The sequence below is a fragment of the Tympanuchus pallidicinctus genome, unplaced genomic scaffold (genome assembly GCF_026119805.1).
Source record: "Tympanuchus pallidicinctus isolate F22 unplaced genomic scaffold, pur_lepc_1.0 scaffold11, whole genome shotgun sequence".
NCBI classification, from domain to species: Eukaryota; Metazoa; Chordata; class Aves; order Galliformes; family Phasianidae; genus Tympanuchus; species Tympanuchus pallidicinctus.
The window spans coordinates 23,005,173-23,027,963 of record NW_026294627.1 but is presented as its reverse complement, the minus strand read 5'-3'; the positions used below and the strand labels follow the sequence as shown (position 1 = coordinate 23,027,963).

General features: G+C 46.0%; 1 protein-coding gene across 1 annotated transcript in view; it reads left to right on the top strand.

Annotated features, from left to right (window-relative positions):
* The first annotated feature begins 6,812 nt into the window (after positions 1-6,812).
* The window catches only part of LHFPL6 (LHFPL tetraspan subfamily member 6), a 135,670-nt gene continuing 119,691 nt past the window's right edge, over positions 6,813-22,791 (top strand). Inside the window, exons 1-2 of the mRNA XM_052670882.1 lie at positions 6,813-6,951; positions 8,599-9,153. Coding sequence (XP_052526842.1) covers positions 8,769-9,153 — 385 coding nt within the window. The 5' untranslated portion in view covers positions 6,813-6,951; positions 8,599-8,768. The remainder of the gene's footprint in view (positions 6,952-8,598; positions 9,154-22,791) is intronic.

The following is a 22,791-nucleotide window of genomic DNA, read 5'->3' as shown; positions in this document are numbered from 1 at the left end:
AGTGCTGCCGCAGTCCTCTCTTCTCACACAACATGTGAAAGTGGCTTAGCAAACATCCAGCTTTTCTAAGGACAGCCTGTAGTGCATAGTTAAGATTTTTTTCAAAAGACTTCTCATTTTAATGGGTAATTTCCCTGGAAAATGGTAAACTGCAAATTAAATGAAAAAAAAAGCAATTAATTATTGAAATGATAATATCCTTGTAAAGGTTAAGAGGTAATATAAATGAAGTTCCTGTGAGCACATTAATGGAATTACTATCTTCCTCTTTACAAGTGGCAACTGTAACGACCTTGCTAATTAGCTTTTTCATCGTGAAAATGAATATTGAAATATGTAGTTATATTGCAGAAGCATAGTCTATGACTAGATTATTTTGCTACAACAAAATGTAGAGAGAACTCTTTTGCAAGCAGTTAAGAGTTCTTTCCAGAGCAGGCAGCTTCAAATGGAAGAAGAAAAAGATGTACTTTAATGACAAAGGAAGAACAACTTGTAACATGGAAGGAAAACACTTGGTAAAGGCAAATATTAGCACGTACAGTCCAACATACATTCCTCACTTCCTGTGACAAAGGAAGGACAAAGAAAGTGGCTGAACAGGTGTCTGTGCCTCCCCGTCCACAGTGCAGGTCAGGTAGCCTGTGGTCTGTGCTTGTGCAGAGTGAATCTGAGTCTGCTGTACACCAGGTGCAGTATTTGTAATGTAGGTATGTGTAGGTAGAGCTATAGCTTTTATCACATCTACACAAATGCATAGGGCATGTGGATGCTATAAGACTTCTGACTCCTCTTTGCAAAAGCCTTTTAGGTAACCTCCTTAAAACAAACAGATAAACAAACAAAAAGAATTTGGCCTTCCCCTGCGTGATGACATCCCCTGTGTTTTGGAAAGGAGTGCACCATGAAGTGGGCACTGCCTCGGTTTCAAGTCACAGTGCTGCTATACATTTTTTTTTTTTGCCATGTATAAAGCTGTGAGAGATTTCAGAGGTCTCAGCTTCACAGAGGGCTTGAGAGCCACATGAACCTCCTGGTGTGATCTGGAGGAAATGAGCTTCCACTTGTAAAATGAATTGGCTTTTGTCCCCAACATGAGGATTTTCAGCTTTGCTTTCGAAACCCCCCAGAAATCATTAGCTTCTTCCTTGGGAATGCAATCTAATAGGATGACCTAGATGCAAACGATTGCTGCAGCTTGGGGGAGAAGCAGCTCAATGCAGTTTTGCAGCAAAAGGCCTGGGGGAAGGACCAGGGAGATGCCTCGCATCCCTTTCACGCAGGTACACACTTTACACAAAATCCAGCAGTGAGGTCAGCGCGGCACGTTCTGCACCTGCAGCTCGTCAGCATTAAGACAGCAGAACGGTGCGGTTGTGAAGCAGGTGAGAGATTTGTACAGAACGCAGACAGGCTGAGATCTCTGTGCCGGCAGAGCTGCCTGCGCCCGCGGCCGGCGGTGCCCAGCAAGCGGCACTGCGGAGCAGCGCTGGGAGCTCCGGCGCCGCTCCCTGCTTCGGGGACGGGGCGAAAGCTGCCTTCTGAGGCTTTACGCTCCCGTGTGTAGGACCCGTGCTTTCTTTAGCGCTGTTTTTCTGCCTGGGGAGGATGAGAAGATGTTCTGCTGGTAAATAAGTTGGCCCGATTATGTTGTGTTGGTCTCTATGCACAGTATATAAATGAGTATTTCTTACTGAGAAGTCACTCGTTCACAATCCAGACTTTCCTTATTTTTCCAAGCCCACTTGGGAAGAATGGAAGTTTAGGATTAAAATCACCCCTGTGGTTTTCCTCTGTGCAGAACTAAGCCAGTTCCCTGTCAAATGAGCACTTGCCTGGGATCAGTTGTCCCATAGCATCTTTGTGGCATTGGTGAGGGCAGAGCAAGCATTCACAGAATCATAGAATTGCTAAGGTTGGAAAGACCACTAAGTTGAACCACCAACACATCCCCACTGTGCCCACTCACCACATCCCTCAGTGCCACATCTACACGTGAGCACCTAGAATGGTGACTCCACCACTTACCTGTTCTCACCGTGCCACTGTCCTCACTGCTCATTCTCAGAAATTTTTCCTAACACCCATCCTGAACTCCCTGATCTTCCTCCCTCAGCTGCAGAGTTGGTGCCCAATGAGCCTCCTGAGCCTCTCCCACTACCATGGGCCTTGTTGGCAACGGGACATGAAAGAGATAATCAGGAGCTTGTTTTGCTACAACTGCTATTTGGCAAAAGTGCAGAGCACCTGGTGGCTTTTATGTTATATTACTTACATAATAAGTAACAATGCTTTAAAAGCGAAGCAGCTTAAGGAGGGTTTATTGCATATAATAAAGGATGTTTCTTTTTTTCTCTTACTGATTGATGCTTTACATATAGGTGTGTCCAGAGATGAAGAGTGAGGTTAGCAGCAAGAGCAGTATTTTCACTGAGACATCCAAGCTTCACAAGCATGTTCTGTTCATGAATTTTCAGCAATGTGATTTGTAAAATTTGCCACCTTTAGAACAATCACAAAGATAAATCCTAATCGTAACATAGCATTGGAAAGGAACAGAAGAGAGAATGTTTTGCCCAGAGCTGAGTTGTTAGGCCAGGATTCAGGTTCAGATGTGACAGCCTCGCATCTCTGGAGTCCTCTTCCACCCACAGTAGAAAACGTACAATGTGTGTTACTTGGAAGAGGCACCACATTGGGTGTATTAAGATGTAGCAATTTGAATTCGTTTTCTTACCTTCCTCTGGATGAGAAATTCACAGGTGTTAGACTTGAGGTGCTACTTTTTTGCATGATTAGTTGTTGTTTTCTTCCTGCTGCTGTGACAGAATTTAAAGTAAGTGTATTAATTATCAGATGGCTCCCCATAATATTTGTCTGCTTGGTTTTTAGTGACTGCATTTGAATAATTGAGTTGACTTTCTGCTGCTCCCAGTACATCGCCTCAAGTCTATTGTTGTGCCTACATCTTACATCTTTCTTTTTCATTTAAAATCGAGTGCAGACATGACCTGAAGATCCAGTTTTGTAAGATGCTCGGAACCATGAAGGCACTATCGCTCTCCTACAGACCACACAAGAGAAAACCAGATGGTGGCCTGTGAAAGAAAAGCTGCTTTTTTTTTTTTTTTTTTTTCTTTTTATTCTTAAAGATGGAAAAATGAGATGGAAGTTTGCTATCTATTTCATTTTCCTTGGAGTTCAGGAACACTCCTACTCCCCTGTGGCATTTTATATGACAGTGGGTTGTCTTACAGGATATGCTGTAATGAAAGATTCTGTGGCTGGGGCTGTGATGTGTATATTAACTGGGTTGATTTAGGTGCAGTGACAGGATTTTCTCCATTCTGCTGTGCTGATCCAGTCTGTAGGGCCCCAGATGTAACAGCAGCTTAGTCAATGGATCGGGGAGAAGAGAGATGGTAAAATCTATACGCATATTTTCCCATCTCCCTGCTATGGTAGTTTTCTGACAGTGTGTTGGTAGGCATTTGATTTGGTCTGACTTCAGGTGGTGCCAGCAGTGGGAATTCCACATCTCACATTCCTGCCACCAACTCGGAGGCTCTCTCAAAAGAGGATTCTGTTAAATCTCCAAGTACCAGAGCCACTTTTAAAACCAGCTACTATTTCAGAATAGACAAGGCCCTGCGGATCAGGACTTCTGCTATTGCTCTGCTCAGAGGAATCTCAGCTTTTGTGGTTATAGGAAAGATCATGGGTCCAGAAGCACTGTGCAGTAACTCCCTTTTTATTATTTTATCTACAGGTTAAATACAAATTGAAATATTTTGGCTTTCGCAGTAAAAATACACCTAAGCACAATGTTCCCTGAAAAGACAGCAAATGTTGATATAGTTGAAGCACACTGAATTGCAAACATTAGGGAAAAAAAGGAATAAGAGTTACGTAAACATGCAATGTGTTTGATTTGTTTCTAATCAAAACAAAACTACTTGTCTCTCTGACAGCAAACGGATGGGGAAAGAGATCTTATTCAAGTGGATAAGCTATGTGGCCAGCTTGCGGGGGCATTCGGAGACAGCTGGCAAGATAAGATGCTTCAGGAGGGATGCAGAACTCTGTGTGCAGTCTCTATGAGGGAATGCAGAATGGCAGCAGCTCAGGGAGTGAATATAAAGGCCATATAAGGGAAGTAAATGGACTGCTGTAGAGATGCCATTAGCAAAGCAAACACTGACTTGGGGACCTTGGCATATACCATGGAAGAGATAAATTGCATGAATAAATGCATACTTGTTTCGTTCTCCCTAGATTTACAAACTCAGATGTAACCTAGAAACTGTTTACATGTGTGAAACAGAAGTTTTCCTGTAGTCATTTTAACACCAAGCAATTTCTACCCCTGCCTAATCCCAATGCGCTTAATTTAGACACATCTATCGTTGTTTCATTGTAACCAAGGCCTTGGGCTAATGAAAGAACACCAAACTGGTTCTTTAAGCAATTCCAAATTTATGACAATACTTTCTCCTTCTCTCTCTTCATACCAAGAGCGCAGTTCCCATGGTGGTGTCCTTTTTTTTTCCCAAAAAGGGAAGCAGGAGGAGAAACACCCGAGCCAGGCTCTGACTGGAGGCACAACAGTGGTCAGCATGCAGATGCTCGCAGAAGTGGAGCTGAGCACTGGGGCATTTTGTGGTGGAGGCCTGGAAACGTGCAGAGCTGGTGTGAGAGGAGGGTGCTAGGAAGGCATGCTGCAGAGCAGGCTCTGCTTCTCACCACTGGGACAGTCACCCACCCTATGGGCACAGCAGTGTTCATGTTCTGGTGTGGCTCACTTTCAGGATGAGTCTCCAGATCATCCTTTGCTCAGCCACATTTTATTTTACCCAGCAGGGATGAGTGCACAGGGTGGATGCTATTGAAGACAAGGATTTAGAAGGGCATCTAATTGGTCTTGAGTGCTAGAGACTTAGACTGTAGCAAATCAAAAGAAAACCATGTGGAAACACAGGAATATCCATCAGGTCTTCAGCACCAACAGATTTGCTGAACAGATTAGGGAGTAGAATAAGATGATCTTCAAGGTCCATTCCAGCCCAAAGCATACTATGTGACTGGGACAGGCTGACCAACTCTTTCAAAGGGTAGATAACAGCAGGACAAGGGGAAATGGTTTTAAGTTGAGGGAGGGAAGATTTAGGTTGGATGTCAGGGGAAAGTTCTTCACAGAGAGTGGTGAGGTGCTGGCACAGGCTGCCCAGAGAGGTTGTGGATGCCTCATCCCTGGAGGTGTTCAAGGCCAGGTTGGATGGGGCCCTGGGCAGCCTGGTCTGGTATTAAATGGGGAGGTTGGTGGCCCTGCATGTGGTGGGGGGTTGGAGCTTCGTGATCCTTGAAGTCCCTTCCAACCTGGGCCATTCTGTGATTCTGTAATCTCTGATACTTGCCAACACAGACACAGCCTTTGTGTGTGCAGCTGAGGGGCTGTGGTTGTTTTGGGATTATGCATTTATTGCCTTCCTTGCAAAGCTCATCACTACACACATCTTCTAGCACCAAAGTTGTATTTCTGTGATTTCACAGAATCACAGAACTGTACAGGTTGGAAGGGACCTCTGGAGATCATGGAGTCCAACCCTCTGCTAAAGCAGGCTCCCTACAGCATGCTGCATCCAATACAGAAACACAGAATATTTCACCTTCTTTTATTTGAAGCGCTTTTATTTAACCTTCTTTTATTTGAACCACTTTTCCTTGGGGAATATGCTTAAAATGATAGGATGGAAAACTAGATTTTGCTAGATAACTCTCAATCCTTTTTTTTTTTTTTTTTTTTTTTGTCTTTTGAGAAAATATACATTTCCACTAATGTTCTGATTTTAAGACTTCACGTTACAGGGCAAAAATAGAGTCTTCTTTTTAAAAACAAAACAAAACAAAACAAAAAAACCACCCATCCAATCAAGTGGCTTTGTAATTTAATTTCGAACATGACTAGTTACTAGTACTAGTAAATGGTGTAAACACAGACTGAGTGCAATAAACCTCGCTTCCATTTAGCATTAATAATATTAATGATCAGTACTTAAATCACACGCGATGTTCTTGGACTGTAAAAGAAACATCACCAAAGAGATTCTCCCTGTCTGGTGCCGACATAATTTAAACTCGGCATAAAATTGTCTTCTGTTGGAGGGAATCTTTCGCAGCTGCAGGGCGGGGAGGAAGAAGCAGAAAGAGGAAATCTCTCTCTCAGCGGAGACCATCCCTCCTCACAACCCCTCCCCAAAACTTTCTCACCCCAGATCCTGGCCAAGACCTGGAGGCTCCCACCCCTCCGCCCGACCTCCCCCAGCCGCAAGAGCTGCTCGGTACTCCGCTCGCATTGCCCCTGGCTGTAGCACAAACTGTCGGAAGCAAATCGCTGGCTCAGCAGCTCGCATGCACACACACAGTCACACGCACCGCTCACACGCACACCACCCGCTTAGCCCGTGTTTTCCCATGTAAAGGCTGCAGTCTTCCCCCCCCCCCCCCCCCCGTTAGCCCTCCCTCCCCGCCGGCTTTTTCCCCCTCCCCTGCCCTTTCCCCCATTCTCTCCTTGCCGCCCCCGGCCTCGGGACGCCAGGACTCCCCCCGGGACCCCCAGCCCCGCCCCGGGACGCCTCGGGGAGGCTCCTCCCGGCCCCTCGCCCCCGGCCCCGGCAGCGGCGAGTCCCGCCCGGGGAGGCGGCGGCGGGGGAAGGGGGAGGAGAGGCGGCGGAGTGCGGTGCCTCCCGAGGAATCAGACGTGCGGAGAAGGGAGGGAAGGACGGGCCGGGGTGGTGTGGGGAGGATCCCGGTGCCGGTCCCGCCCGCGTCGCCTCCGCTCCGGGACCGCGGCGAGAGTCGCTTGGGGCGGCCGCCACCCGCCGGCTCCGCAGCGGGCCCCGCGCCCATGTGCTGCCGGCACCCGCGGCGGCAGCCCCAGACCTCGGCGTGCGAGTAAGTATCCCGGCTCCCTGTGGCTTCCCCCGGCCTCCCGCGCCCCTCGAGCCCGGCTCTCCCCGGCTGCATCCCCGCCCCGCTCGCTCCCCGCCCCGCCGGCCAGCAGCCGCATCCCTTTCCCGTTCCACCGAACTCTGCGGACCCCTTTCTGCTCCCGGCTCCCCGCTCTCCCCTTCCTGTCCTGCATCCCCTTCCCCTCCGAGGCCCCCATCCTTCTCGGATCTCCCCACTACTCCGCACTCTTTCTGCCCCTTTCTCCCGTCCTCTTGCTCCCCTGCTCTCCCCTGTACCCCTTCCCTCCCCTCGCACTCCGCAGCCTTCTCCTCGCATCACTCCGGCGAGTTTCACTTCCCGGCCCCCGCTCTCCCTCGGGGAGCCCCGGAGCTCTCGGCCGCCCCCTCCTACCCCGGAGCGGAGGAGCGGGGTTTTGGGGCCGGAGGGGCGATCCCACGCCCCAGAGAGAGTGCCGGGCGTGGGCTGGCAGCGCCCGGGGTGTGGAGCGGAGCTGCTGCCCCGCGGGTTGGAAGGGTGCTGCCCCTGTATCCATCCCGATCTCACCCGCTAGTTGAGGGAACCATTTCCCCCGAGTGCCGTGACCCACTTTGCTGGAGACGTTTGGTGGAACGCCAAGACGCGGGCGGGTCCTTCCCCGGGAGATGCCTGCGGAGGGATGGAGGCGGCCCGTGCCCCGCTCCAAGTTTCTGTCCCCGAGGTTAGGGCTCTGGCAGGTTGGAAGGCGTTCCTGCAGATGGGCTGTGTCTGCTAAGAGCTGAGCGTGTGGCTTCTCTGCATCTCGGGCCTTTCTGAGCTTTATGGAAGAGACTTTTTTTTTTTCTTTTTTTCTTTTTTCTTCTCAGTGTTTTAAAAGTAAACAAAAGTTTTGTGTGGTGCACACGCTTAATTTCACTTACAGGCACTGTCTCTGCGTTCCCTCCTGGTGCAAAGGGAGCTTTAATTTTATTGCCTGCACATTAATTGAGTGCACTGATTGCTGTCTACTCACGCTTAGAAAAAAAATAAAGCGCTTGTAAATGGCCATCGGAATTCATTTATAGGAATTGTGAGAGGTGATCATAAATTTACAGACACAGTTAGAGCAGCAATCCAGGATGGATTTAACAAGAAATATACCCCAACCTTTGGGAAGCAGCTTTCCTGAAACAGGCAAACGCACCACAGAGCTGGGAGGCTGTGAGTTGTCCGGGAGGAGCAGGAGCTAAAGGTGCTGCGTTTGGGCTGGGAAGAGGCAAAGAGGTTTTGTGTTAATGAGGTTTACCGCTGCCACGGGGGTCTGGGATTGAAAAGCTGTAGGCAGTGTGAGCGGTTTGCGCGGAAACTGTGAGGCCATGCCTAAAGCATGTTGCAGGAGGAGGGATGAATGAGACCTCGCCTTTTTCTCTATCAGCAGAGGGAAGGTGAAGACGTGCAGGGGTGAGAGGTGAGCAGGGAAGCCCTGGCAGGGCAGCACAGCCTGCGTGCCCATGCTGCCCCCTCATAGTGATGCTAGTGGCTGCAGGAATGGGACAGAGATGTATGATGTCTTCGTGAGAAGTGCTGGAGGAAGAGAAGATGCTCTGGCAGATAAACTCTTCTAATGTCAGTGTTACTGAATTTGGCTTTTTCTCCTTTCTGTTATTAAATCAGGGACTTTTGTCTTCATGATGGGAGGAAACATCCCCCTGGCTTTTAGGATCCGAGCTTCTCTCGTTGTGAGGATTTGCCAAGGCTGAGAGACTCTGGATTATCCCTAACGTTCTAAAATACAGAAGGGCTTTCTGTCTCTCCATTGCGAGGGGCTTGGTGCAGACGTGAAGATGGCCTCCAGCCTCACTTGCGCCGGTGTGGTCTGGGCTTTCCTCTCCTTCCTCTGCGCAGCGGCATCCTGTGTGGGCTTCTTCATGCCCTACTGGCTCTTGGGGTCTCAACTGGAGAAGTCGGTTTCCTTTGGCACTTTCCGGAGGTGCTCCTACCCGGTGCGAGATGAGAGCCGCCAAACGACCATCATGGTGGAGCAGTGCGGCCGCTACGCCTCCTTCCAGGCCATCCCCAGCACCGAGTGGCGGATCTGCACGGTGGTGACGGGCCTGGGCTGCGGGCTGCTCCTCCTGGTGGCCCTGACTGCCCTCATGGGCTGCTGCGTGTCCGAGCTCATCTCCAGGACCGTGGGCAGGGTGGCAGGAGGCATCCAGTTCCTGGGAGGTAAGTGCTGCCTGCTTGTGCTGCAGTGTGGATCTTCACACTTAATTTGTATGGGTGTGGAGGCTTTGGGAAGAGGAAGGTATGAGGCAGACCGCTTGGCTTGGCCACTTGACCACTGAGTGGCTGTCTGAGTGTTTGAATGTGGCTTGCTCACCTACGGTCGCTCTTGCACTGAGCCCCATGCCTGGTTGTTGGACGACCTTTGAGAACTTCCTGAGAGGTTCAGCTCACATTTGAGCTAAAGACAGGGAGGGAATATTTAACCCTGGTAGAGGAGGCATGAGGAGGAGCCCTGCCAGGCTGCTGGCTCCATTCTGCCCGGTGGGGTTAGAGGAGGCTGCGGTCTAGACACTGCGTAGGAGAATCACCTCCCATTCTTTTTTTAGCCTGCGAATTGTATGGCTTTAGCTGTGGAGTGTTTGAAGGGTACGAGACAATAAGCAGGATACTCTGGTGTGTTTTTTATAGGGCTGTTTTCCCAGTAAATCATCACTCTCCCCTGTCATCAGCAACACAAGGCTCGGTGGCACTCACTGTCACCTCATGCCACTTGGTGTACGCTTGCCTCCATTAGGGGATGAGTTTATGTGCTCAGGTGCATTTGGGCAGTCCTTCTGGGCCCATTTCCTGCCCTTCTCCCCCCAAATTGAGGTGCACCCAGATAGGACAGTGGGCTCCCATCCCACATGCAAGATGCAAACACAGCTGGGGTGCAGCTTAGGGGACACAGCCAAGGCCCTGTAAGGAACCTGTGCCAGGCCTTCAGCTGGGCGGTGTTAGCGTGGCTCTCCACCGGCTGCCAGAAGCCCTGGCTCTGACTTTTGGAGCATTTTCTGCACTTTAGAGCAAACTGACCCTGTCAATTCGCCCTTCCCTCAGTATTGCATTCCTGTGTTTAATCTGGCTGACAATTTGAAAACGCAGCAGCTGCTTGAGAGTTAACTCTGCTGGAAGCTGCTGCTTCGGGAAGGCTGCTTCATTATAGAGCTCCGGACAGGCAACCAGGGCGTGGAGAGGGTTTTCAATTCAGCAAAGCTCTGTGAGCCCACGTGGCCTGGCTAGTTTCACCGAGAGCCATCACAGGCTCTGCTTGGGCTTTAACCACCCCCTCTTTCCAATTGCTGCTCTGCTCATCTGGTTTTAATTTGTGTTTGGTGGTGCTGCATGCCTGGGTCTGGTTACAGCCACCATAGTGAAACATGGTGGGGTGGATGGACAGACGGACAAGGGGACATGGGAGGTGTTGGAGACCCTGCACCGGGATGTCAGTGTGGGCCATAGATGTGGGCTCTTCTCCCAGGTGTTCTTCCACTTAAGGAGAACCCTTCAGACCGTGCCACGACCACTCATGTAACCACGCTGCATCTCCTCCCTCTAGAAGGGAGTGAGCATCTCAGGAGATGACAATTCAAAGATACGTGAACCTGTGATAGGAAATGAAAATTGCCAGCAACTTTACTCACAGTTCAGAAATTATTTACACAGCACGTCCAATTTTCCCCTCTACTGGGTTTTATGGTTGTTTCTCATTTCACTCAGCGCTGCTGGAAATGTGTAAGAAATGAACAAAGTGAGAACCCATCATTTCTTAACCTGCTTAAAAACTGTCTGTGGGGATGTCAGAGAGGGGCCAGGTGGCTGAAGCCAGTGTTTTGGCTGGTCTAAAGGCACGTATGGGGGTAAAGATCAGATCCTTACATCCTTCACCAGATCTTCATCTGCTATCGATCAGTACAGCTCCATTGTTTAAATGACATAGCTGCATTTACACAGATGTTGACGTTAGGCATTATAATCATTAGGTTGTTTTAAGTCAAGCCATGAGCTGTTGGGGTTATTTGCTATACAGGAATGTGGGTCTTTGTTCCCCATACAATGGTTATAGGTTGAGGTATATACCATGAGGTGTGCTTTGACTATTGTGATTGCCACTGTAATTGGCCTCCAGCTGGAGATCTAGCCAAATATAACCCTCGCAAATATTTTTATTGGGGTTAAAAGAACCTTCTACCATTATTATTATGAAGGAAAAGCCCAGGGAAAAATAAACAGTGCACTGAGTGGTGCCTGTAACTCATGTTCTGTTCCGTTCCTTTCCCTGCGTTTGGGCAAGGAGGTGGGTAATGGTTTCACTTTCTGTTTCTTCTCATCCTGGTCACCTGCACCAACATAGCTGCTGCAGACAGTGGTAGAGGATGAGTGTTTGAATAAACTGTGTTTTTCTTGAAGTTAGAAACCTGCGTAGGCATATTCAGCATAGCTGGTTTGAAGTTATAATGGTGTTCTGTTAGTCTAGGATCTAAGTAGGTTTCCCAGTAGGGTTTAAAATCATGGATTGATGAGTAGCTAAGCCAACTGAGAGCAGGGAGGCCTGTGGGTGGGTGAGATGTAGGCTGCCCTATGAGTTGCTGAAACTCCTTCATCCAATACTGGAAGCATTTTTACTGCCATGAAAGGTGGCAGAGAGGCATATTTACCAGAGGTGCTGAGCAAACAGCCTGATCCTCTTCTTCCAGCAGTAACAAAGAGAGGGAACTCCAAGTAGGTCAGTGGAATAGCACCTGTGCAGAAGCAGTGCAGCTTGCACTAGCTGAACTGTGCCAAGGTTTTACAGCTGGGATTTCCCCAGTTGTATGTGGCAACTCACGCGACGGAATTATTCATGAGTGCTTATGGCACAAATCTGCTCTTATCATAAAAATTGAATGGCAGAGCCTGCAAGAAACTGCAGGTCCGTGCGGACCCGGAATGGCTCTTTAGATATTGGTTGTTTTTATGTACTTTGTATGTGATATTTCAGACAATCCTGCCTAAGCAGCATACATATATTTTATGTTGACTCTGGGATAAGCTGAGTTTATGTTCCTAACAAAAAGGTTGCATCACAGTCTTTTCCATTTGCAATTTTAGGAACCACTTCCTTTCCCATGTATAATCACGTGGCAAGGCTGTAGCTGTTGCAGCAATTGCTTACATGAGAAACAGTGCTATCATTAGCTTCCTCTAAGCTTCTACTAAGGCAGTTTGGGCAACAAGAAGTACCCGAAGTCCAGCCACTTCTTCAGTGGTCAAACTGCTGCTGCAGTATCTCAGCAAGACGCTTCAGGAGCATTTCTGTTGGAGTGCTTTGACATACTGACAACCCAGGTGAAAGTTATGCTGTCTGTAACCTCTTGAGGGCACAGTTATGTAGATAGATACAGTCTTTGCTGGTAGCAGTAAGTGCAGCGTTTCCAGCTGGTTTACTTTGGATGTTTGGAAGATAAAGAGATATGTAATGTAGCTAGAACAGATTGCAAGGATGCATCTTTGACCATAACTATTGAGGACACAACAGCAGGAAGCAAAGTTTAAGAAATCTATGGCAAATTAGAGTCTATAATTATTGATCTTCTTTTCATTGTATCTTGGCAAGTCAATTCTTCTTAAGTGAGGAGATAGAAATTTGCAGCTCAGATATGACATACTAATTTGGTGAATAGTTTCACTCTGCAAATGCAGAACAATGATTTTAAGAGCATAGCAATAATCTGAAGAACATAATGAACTGAAAGGTTAGCCAGTTTTATGAGAGACAGCTGATTAAAAGATGCAAGTATTGCAAGGATGGTCAATTTAAAGAGTGTTATGCTGGCAAGGTGAAGCTTTTCATTAAAATGGTCAGTGCACAGGAATTATAGATGAAATTTCCACTTGCTCAGAACTCCCCTTGGCTCTGCAGGAGGGCTAAGACAAGCTCAGAGAGGTATGAATCCAGGGGAGCAGAACATGCAGTGACCTGCTGACTTAGAGGCCCCTCTGAATCTGACTCTTTGGCCTTGATTTTGAGTGGCATATGAAAAATGAGCTCTTGCCATCATTGTGAGTAGTTGTGTGGCTTACACTGTCATCTTCAGTACTCATCACTTGCTGTGCGAGCATTGCACACGTTTTGCCAATCCTTTCAGTAATGAAAGAAGCAGTACTTTCTTTTCCAATCCTCATTTCTCTATTCTGTTTCTCTTGTGTCTCATGGGAGCTCTTAAAATTCCTGAAACTAAGGTCCTTTAATTGCTGGTTAGAAAACATGGAGAGCTCTTGAAGTGGGCAGTGGTAAAAGGAGCATTTAGTTAGAGAAGAAGGGGATGAAGATCCTGGCAGCTTCTGATTTCACCTCAGGAAAAAGATGGGGTCTTCTGGAAGAAGTATCCTGCAAACTGCCCCAGGATTCTTATCCAAGTGTCCTGTGCCAGTAGTGACCGTAACAGTTTCCGTCTCCTATCACCAGCTCAGGACTGCTGTGTATGAAGAAGGGCTGATTAATGTAGTGTTTTCCATCAAGATGAACACTGAATGTGGAGCAATGTGCTGTCTTGTGAAGAACTCTCAGAAAAACTCTCGAGATTTTAAAGAGAAAAAGCCAAAGGAGGTGTGCAAGTTAGCATATTAATGGCTGGATGTGACTTTGCAAGTGAGATAGTCAAGGTCTAAGATGTAGAGGGTAGAAAAGGGAAGAGAACTAAACTCATAGCACTGCAAGACCATGTAGAGAAGCTATTCCTCAAAGGAAGTGCTTGAGGAAACAGCTGAAGAAATAGGAGGGCCTCTTGGAAAAGATGGAGTCTGTGAGCCTAAAGGACAAGAAATGTGGCTTGCAGCCAAAGGCAAGGAGAATGAAGGCAGCCTTGGGTCTGAGATTAGCTCAGGAAAAGTCATTAGGGGCTTTGGTGAAGGTAACTGCAGATGACTACCAAGGCTAGAAACCGTCAAGGGAAGGAAATGAACTGCGGGCAGTGACCAGTAACCATTATTTTGTCTGACAGCTGCAATGAGACTTTCTGCTTTCTGCATGGAAGGCTAAGGTCAGGATCATTTTCTGCCTATGGGGAGAGAGCGTAACTGGGAAAAAACAACAGGGAGAAAATGAGCCTTGGTGGGAGCAGGAAAGATGGCCAAGAGACTTCCAAGAAGGAAATGATTGCCCCAAACCCATTTGGGGAGAGTCCAGGGAGGGGTGTCTTTTTCTACCCAAAACCAAGCACTATTCTTCCCCTCCAAATTTGCTTCTCAGGGCTGTCTTACACGTCTTTCCCTCTCTTTCATCTTGTCAAATGCAAAGCTTCAGTGACTTTGCTGTGCTGTAGATGTGTGACAGGGTGATCCTCACCCAGGACAAAAATGAACTGCATGCTAGGTATTAATCCAGTGCATACATGTGCATGTAAAGGCATTGCAAGAGGGGCTTGTGAGAGGAACGGATGCTTCACCAGAAGGTAACAGAAGAGCAAAAAAAGGAACGTGGCACTGTTAAATGTTACTTGTGAGTGATTACATGTCATGTTATAGCCTGATAGACTCAGCAGTAATAAAGTCAGCAGAGAGCACTGTGACTGTTTAGACTGAGGTCTGCCTTAGCATAGGTCACAGGACAACCTTTGTGTAACTCCTGTTTGAACAAGAGTGTATCTCTGAGGGAAAAAAAAAAAACAAACAACAAAAAACAACAAACAGCCTTTCAAGTCTGAATTTAATTCCAGGAAAACAGGATCTTCATAAGTCGTTCCAGTGGTGAATTATACTGACTGCTTTTCCTCCAGATCATTAATGCAAATATTAAAAAAGTGTAGCACTAAAAATAGATTACTGCAAAATCACATTTGCTTAAGGATCATTGTAATTATTCTTTTAAGATCCACTAGTTTAAGCTGTGCTATATTGTGCCTTCTTTACCAAAACCTGTCTGGAAGCAGCTTCATGGCATCAGTGTTTCACATTATCACTCCAAATTTCTACAGGTATCCACCAAGAGATTAAGTGTAGTGTTTTGCAGCATCATCCTTTTTTAGTTTGACTGTGCTTCCCTTGACTCGCTGAAATGCATCCTGTGGCAGCTAATGCTGATGTTCAGTGCCCGCTTCCCAGCACTGAAAGTTGCCTTCATCTGCTGTGATAGTGCACAGGTCAAATTCCTGGATTTGGGTCTGGAGTCCAGCTGAGAAAGGCTGGGAAGCATTATGTTTGGGAAGATGCTAAGAATGAGGGAATTTAGAAGGTGATGTTATCTTTAACAGATTTTGTAGCATATGTTCCATTGAAGATTAGCCAGCTCTCTCTCTGCTGTATTCAGACAGAGAGGAATTAAAATATAAAGCAAATTCAAAACAAAAGATGAACTGATGCAATATATGTTCTTTGTCGCTGTTGGTTTTTAAATGACATAAATTAGATTCCTATTCTCTTAGTCAGATGTAGCCTGTATTGCTTAAATCTTTTATCAGTGCATTGCCACCAAATCTGACTGGAAGGGAATCGAGGTTAGCAGGTGCTTGTATGTGAAAAAAGGTGAAAAAAAAGCAGGCACTTAGATTCCAGACAATCCCCTTTCCTGTGACTGCTTTCCCTTTGGTTGCACATGTCCTTCCTGAAGCCCTAAAGGCTGCTGACCCAGCAGATCTACCAGCACTGCTCTTTGCACAGTCTTTCCCTAAGGAATCCAACTAAAGGAGACCCAAGTGAACAAATGTTTGCTGCTCAAGCTAACACCAGCCATTGCAATGGAGCAGGTTAGCAAGCAAGATTAAATAATAAACATTACTGGTCATAAAGTGCAGAATGATTAGCTCTGAGGAGGCCATTCCATCAGGGGCATGAGGAGCATTGAGTAAGCAAGGAGTTGTAATACTCTTGGAACACTGGAGATGCAACCTGAAGAAGACAAATGGTGCTGGGAGTAGCCTTCATATTTCTCTGCTTCTGTTCTTTTCATTCTGTCATCAGCCAGTTGAGATGTCTTAATTCTTCTGGTGCACCAGAATCATACTGGAGAAGCAGCAGGGCCTTTATCAGCTACAGATTTTCATGTGTTCTTTGAAATAAAGGACACTCGGTGCAAATTATGTCAATATTTCTGTCCTAAAGGTAAGAATATTTGATTGTGACATTAATCTAAAATGGGTGTGGATCCAAGGTTGTCTCTTCTTGAAGTGTTACCCAAGTGAATTAACTTGTCTATAGTTAATTGGGCTCTGAAACAAGCATTCTGGTTTTTTTTCCTCACCAGTTATATTCACTCCTAATATAATTTTCAGCTAAATAGGGGAAAAAAAAAACATGCTAAGTTTCAGCCTGGAGAAAGATTTTGGTGCTTTGGAAGCACAATTAAAATGGAAATGCTGATGTATTAAAAAAAAATAAAAGATGCTGCTAAAGTATTGGAAAGAGTTTCTTTTCTTCCCTTTCCTATTGATGTTAAAAAAAAAATGATGTTTTGAATGTTGTTGCAGCTGCGTTGGATTTCAGCAGATTTTTGCATTAAAAACAACTTTTTTGATCTATAGAAATCCTGGAGTGCTGTTTTATTTATCTGCAGAATCAAGTTTAGGCTTCTTGCTATTTATTTTTTGCCCTTTTTTATTAGGAGGGAACAATGATACTCAGCACTTCTGTGATGCTTTTCATTTCAAAGGGCTTTGCTTGCATAACCTAATGAAACTTCAGGAAATGTAAGACATGGGAACAAATAATCTATTTTGCGGGTGCAAAGTCAGAGTAAACTCTGAGTTACTTCTCTTCTGATCTTCTACGTTTGTATTGTTTAGAGCAGAATCTGGGAGTTAGCAATTTTATTTTTGCCTTGAAAGTTGTGGCTTCTTTTGGTTCCTGAGCTCCGTGAGATGTTTGAATATTGCTGGGAGCTTCACTTTGGCATCAAAGTGTTGCAATGTTTTCCAGTGCAGATGAAGTCATACTCCCCACAGAGAGGACAGAATAGTTCCCAAAGGCACATTTTGCAGGATTTTGTCTGGTCTAGTGTTAAATGCTTTTATTTTCTTCTCTCAGGAAACACAGCTTAGTAGGCATTCTGCTTGGAACTTTTCCGTGATACTCAGCCTGCATTTTTCCTTTCCTTGCTCACATCCCTTTATTTCTCCAATGCATATTTTTACCTTCTGATCTCTTTAACTTTTGCTTTACAAACTAGAATAAGACAGCTTTCAGTTTCCTTCATCACCTGGATAAAGACAAGCACATGAGAGCAACCAAGGCATGCAGAGGCGTTGGAAGGAGCATGGCTTAGTGAAGAAATATGGAATATTTACATACCACCTACACATCACCTACAGCCACATGCCTTGTGGTGTCCATCGTGTTGGCTGTTTCTTTGCTCAAGGATTTCTTTTGGCTCATTGTAATATCTTTGTTGATTTTAGAGATATTAAGCTTTCTCTGTTGCTGAAGTCCAAGGACCTAAATAGCATTCAGACCATAGAGAGATAGCGTTAAGTCGCAGAGGACCAAGAAGGGCACTCTCTCCTCAGTCTTGGGATGACCCTGGCACCACAAGATATCACAGGTCAGAGAGATAATATTGCATTTGACAGATCCCTTCTAACAGCTGTCCTGTATCTTCTCAGGCATGAAAAACTGAGCATGGTCAGTGCACCCTGACAATGCTAGTGGTACAGCTGATTCACTAGGCTTGATTAGATCTCATTTACATTGTTTGTTCCACTGTCAGTCCCCTGATGTCACAGGTACCTCTGAGAACAGATGCAGATTTGTCTCCCCGCTTTTCCTTAGAGCCTTGACTGCTGAAATCAACAGCAATATTCCTCCATGGGAATTAGGGCAGGGCAGAACGGCTCAGCACAGTTGCTACCTATTGAGCTCATGAGATTTGGAGGAGGCTGGTGTTGCATAGGAGTGCAGAGAGCTTCTTTGCATGCCACATCTTACCTAATTCTCTGGATACTATGTACTAACTGCATTAGTACTTACGCATTAAAATAATAGTCATTTTAGAGGGTTACTGCACCAAGAGCTGAGTCCACCTTTTTCTGCAGAAACATGGTAAACCCCAGTCTTTCATAAAGACTGACTATTTTGAATCGATTTGTAGACTTTTAAGTGAGGTTGGCAATGGTTTGTAGGACTCGTGGTTTGTAAAGAAAATGCTAGGGAAAGAAAACCTGAACAATTATCTATTATAAATTGTTGTTATTTTTTTCTTGTAACATGACCTGATAGGGTCCACAGAGAATGAAGCAGAAAATGCAGTGTTTTGATAAAAACATATCATTTCTGCAGTGATGTAAAGATTTGAACCTTTCCTTTGCAGTCTGACAGTTCACTTGTCTTGTATTGTCTCCCAATAAAGATGACTTTGCCATATAAAGTGGTATTGTTGATTTGAGAAGAATGGCTTTCTAATAAATGCAAAGAGATATGGAGTTTGTCCCTTGAATTGAGGAGAAAGGATTTGAGATAAAGCCATGGATGATCAATCTGGAATTACAAAAGCTGCTACTGAAATACAGCACTCTATGAAAGGATATGAAACCCGCTGGCATAGTGGAGTGTAAGAAATAGCCTGAAGGCTTCTGAAGAGTGTGCTTCACCACTTCTTAACGAGTTGTTTTTTTGTGGTTTTTATTATTTTTTTTTTTTTTGTGAATCTGCAGCTGAAAGCCCATTTATGAATACACTTTCATTTAAAAAAAAATCAGAATAAAAAAAAAGTCAGAATAATCTTGATATTCTGAGCTTAATAAGCAATTCAGGTCAGGCATAGTACAGCGCAATGCCAATTGTTGGTATGGATTCCCAGGACACGTTAGAAAGTGCTTAGTTTCAAGGAGTGGGAGAAACTGGAGCTAGGGGACTCTGTGAGTGCATGCATGAGAGGAAATCTCTTTGGACTTAGTTTCCAACTTTGCTCAGATATGGTCCAGATGCTGCTGTATGTCTGCGAGCTTCGACTTTTCCTTTGGAGCTTTGCATGTCTGCCTGATGCCAATTGTACAAGCGCTTTCAGTCACACAGAGTTACTGCTGTCGCTATGGTTGCTGCTATTATAATGTAGCAAGTTCTAGAAACCCATCATGCAGATCACTGGGGGAAAAGACAGCTGCTAATCCAAAGAAATCCGAAACAAAGTCAGACTGGGAAAAAGAGCGTTCTTTGAATTCGTGACATTTTTAAATGCCTTCAGACATGCATAGCATGTGCTGAGTCACTGAGGGCGTTAGGGTGTTTCGGGTGCTGTGTGGGTTTCACACATGAAAATACAGAACATCAGCCCTGGTCTGTGCCTCCAGCTTGTTGGGTCTGCTTCCATCTCCCCTGGCATTGTAGCTTGCATGGAATTCCATTTATTTACAAGTACTTTTTCTGCCACAGCATTAAAAATATGGTGAATGGCACTAAACACTGGGATAAAGATCTTTACAGCCAAGACAGATTCCCAGACCATTATGGGCACATTCTACAAAATTAAGAGATTGTTATGAAAGTCAGCATTTTTACAAGAATTTCTTTTTATAGGAGTCCCAATGGATGGCTTAGGAGAGCTTTGTTCAGTCTCCACATCTCCTCTCTAACCAGAGACTTTCTCTGCACCAGGCAGACTAGCAGGAGCAGGACTTGGCCTCTCAGACCAGGTTGTGGTGATAGAACCCATCAGCAAGGCAAAGCTACAGACCCAAGACTCACTGTGTGGCCAGGGTCTAAGGCAAACACTGATGTGCGCTGCCCATCTGTCAAACTACTCATAACTCTGCAAAGCACTGAAATAATGAATTAAGGACAAACTACTTCTAACAAGTAAGGTGGGCTGAGCACAGCTTTATGGCCCCTTCTGCCGCAGTAGTCTCAGAGGATACCCCTATAAATGAATGCAAGCACAGTTCTGTTTGCTAGATTAGGTTTTTTTCTTAACAGTGTTTCAAACTAATGTTGTGCAATATTTAAGGAGTAAAGTGATTTCTTGGTATCCTACAGTGGAGGGATGCTTTGGAAACCGTTCTCCTTGTGAGCTCTGAGCCATCTGTTGAACACTGTCCATTGCTTCCTTCTTGTCTCATGTTAGCGTTTGATTTTATTCTTTCCTCTCCTCCATTGGCTTCAATTCTCTCCACAGACTGTGGGGAGCGACACGATGGCTGAAGTTAGTTTGTACTGAGCCATTAATAACTCTGTTTAGCTTGTTCCTCTTTTCCATAACAATTTGCAATAAAAACTGTGTCAGGAAAGAGCTCAGTGACCTGCAAGGGCTGGGACAAGCCTTGCGCTGGAGATGGCAAATTTGCTTTGAAGCCTCTAAGCTGGAGATCCGGTGCTAAGAACACAGGAAGCAGGAAGGATAAATACTGTAACTTTTCATCTCATGCATAAGAATTGCCATCTGTTTTGATCTTGTGATAGAGAAAAGTCATTCTGCTTATCTCACCTAAAATAGTGGCTAGTCCGATTACAGGCTTTCCTGCCTAGCACCTTTTTAAATTCAATTTGGCTGCCTGTGCCCTTGGCACTCAGTGGGTTTCATTAAATTTCACAGCAGTTAGTTTTCATTCCCTCTGTGACACCTTTTTATCAACATTTGACTCCAGTGTAATTTCAAGCAATTGTGCTTTTTTTTTTTTTGCAAAGCGCTTGTACCATAACAATTTGGCAGAGCAGGTGGGGGAAAACGACTCAGATACCATTGCAAATCCACCTAGAAAACTGATGGAAATCCAGGTCCGCTCAACACTGTTTTTTTGCATGCAATGATAAGAAAAGGGAGCTGCTTCCCTTCCTTCTCACTTGGTATCAGCCATGACTGTCAAAAGTGCAGCTAAAGAGCTTGCTGTAAGAGGCAAATTTCTCTTCCTTCAGGCTAATCGCAGCTTTATTTTAAAAGCAGAGCTAGTGGACTGCAGCTCAACTGACAGCCTGAGGTTCTGAGACGAGCCTTCTGGAACCCAGGATGCATGACGACAGGGGTTTTCTTTTCAAAACCAGATGAGAAGGCTGGTTTGCTAGGAAAGTGTGTGTGCATGCATGTGTGCAGGAATGCAGAGAGCAAAGGTAGGTGTTTTCCATTTAGTACATGATGCTTAGTCCCTGTGGGTGGGGTGAGGGGAGGTGGACACCCCAACACGACCCTGGTATCCGTTGGTCACACCATTGCTACCTCCTCCCTGGCACATAATAGTGCTTTCTCAGGGCTGTGTTTGAGACAGATGCTGGGTGTTAGTGAAGGTGCTTTTGAGATGTGCTTCAAAAGGCCATCGTTTGAATTGCATCAGTCTGTCCAAAAGGTCTTTCTCAGTCTGCTGGGGCAATTAGAACATGCAAAAATAATGTGTCACGGCTTCTCAGTCAAATTTTAAACTGCTAATTAAAAATGAGGCTTAAAAAGGCCTAAAAGTGAGCTCTGCAGACAGGGGTAACTCAGAGACTGACAGAGCTGTCTCACTGCACTCCAAGAGTAGCTGCGTGGGGGAGACCATAAATCATTTTCAGAATAAGACTTCTGATTGATGAAACTTTTCCTCTGCCTTCTTGAAGGAACTAGCCTGAGTCCTTCCAGTTTAAACTAACAGAGCACCTGATTTTCCTATACTTTGAGGTCTCCATAATTACCCTCACTGATAAAGTATTCCCAAATGCACATGTACTTGGGCAGGCCATTGAATGCCTCAGGAAAGCTGGAGGTTACGGACATTCCCCTGGCTCCTTCTTAAGAAGAGGTTTCCCATGGACTTCCTTCTCAGCCCTTTGCATACGTGTATGTGACAGCTATCTGATGGGTTGGCTGACTGTAGTTTACGTGTCAGGCAGTTGCTTGAGCTGGTTGGGAAGGAGTTCCAAAAAAAGACACGGTGCCTCACTTGCACTGCCTCCAAATGTCATAGAATCGTAGAATCCTTAGAGTTGTAAGGGGCCTTTAATCCATCTAATCCAGCTCCCCTGCAATGAACAGGGGCATCACTGCTAGATCACGGCTAAGTTGCTCAGCGCCTGATCCAGCCTGGCCTTGAAAGTCTCCAGGGGCAGGGCATCACCGCCCTTGCTGTAAAATACCTTTTCCATATATCTAACCTAAATCTTCTCTCTTTGAGCTGGAAGCCATTTCCCCTTGTTCTATCACTGCAGACTGTGCAAAAGAGTCTGTTCCCTTCTTTCCTGAAGCTCCCCTTTAGATACTGAAAGGCCACTCTTAGGTCACCTCTGAGCCTTCTCTTCTCTATGCTGAACAGCCCCAGCTCTCAGCCTGTCCTCACAGGAGAGGTATTCCATCACTGGGATCATTTTTGTGGCCCTCCTCTGGACACACTCCTGCAGGTCCATGTCTCTCCTGTACTGAGGACTCCACACCTGGATGCACTACTCCAGTACAGAGCAGAGGTGCAGGATGACCTTCCTCACCCTGCTGGCCACACTTCTTTCGATGCAGCCCAGGATACGATTGGCTTTCTGGGTAGGGGCACACTGCTGGCTCATGTTCAGCTTCCAGTACATTCAGGTCTTTTTTGGCAGGGCTGCACTCAATTCTTTTGCACCTCAGCTTGTACTGGAAGTGAGGGTTGCGTCAACCCAGATGCAAGATCTTGCACTTGGATTTGTTGAACCCCATAAAGTTCACCTGGGCCCTCTGCTAAACCCTGTCTAGGTCCCTCTGGATGGCATCCTGTCCCTCTGGTGTGGATACAAAGTTACTTAGTATCTCCAGAGACTCAGGCTACCAGATGGCCTTGAGAACCATGTGCTCCAGATGCCAGTTCCAAGCAGTGAGCCATGAGATGCAGCATCTATCAGTATAGCTGAAGTCAGCCCTGGCTCACATCAGACTGGAAGAGGTGGCCTCACCACTTCTTCTGGGGGAAGAAAATATCT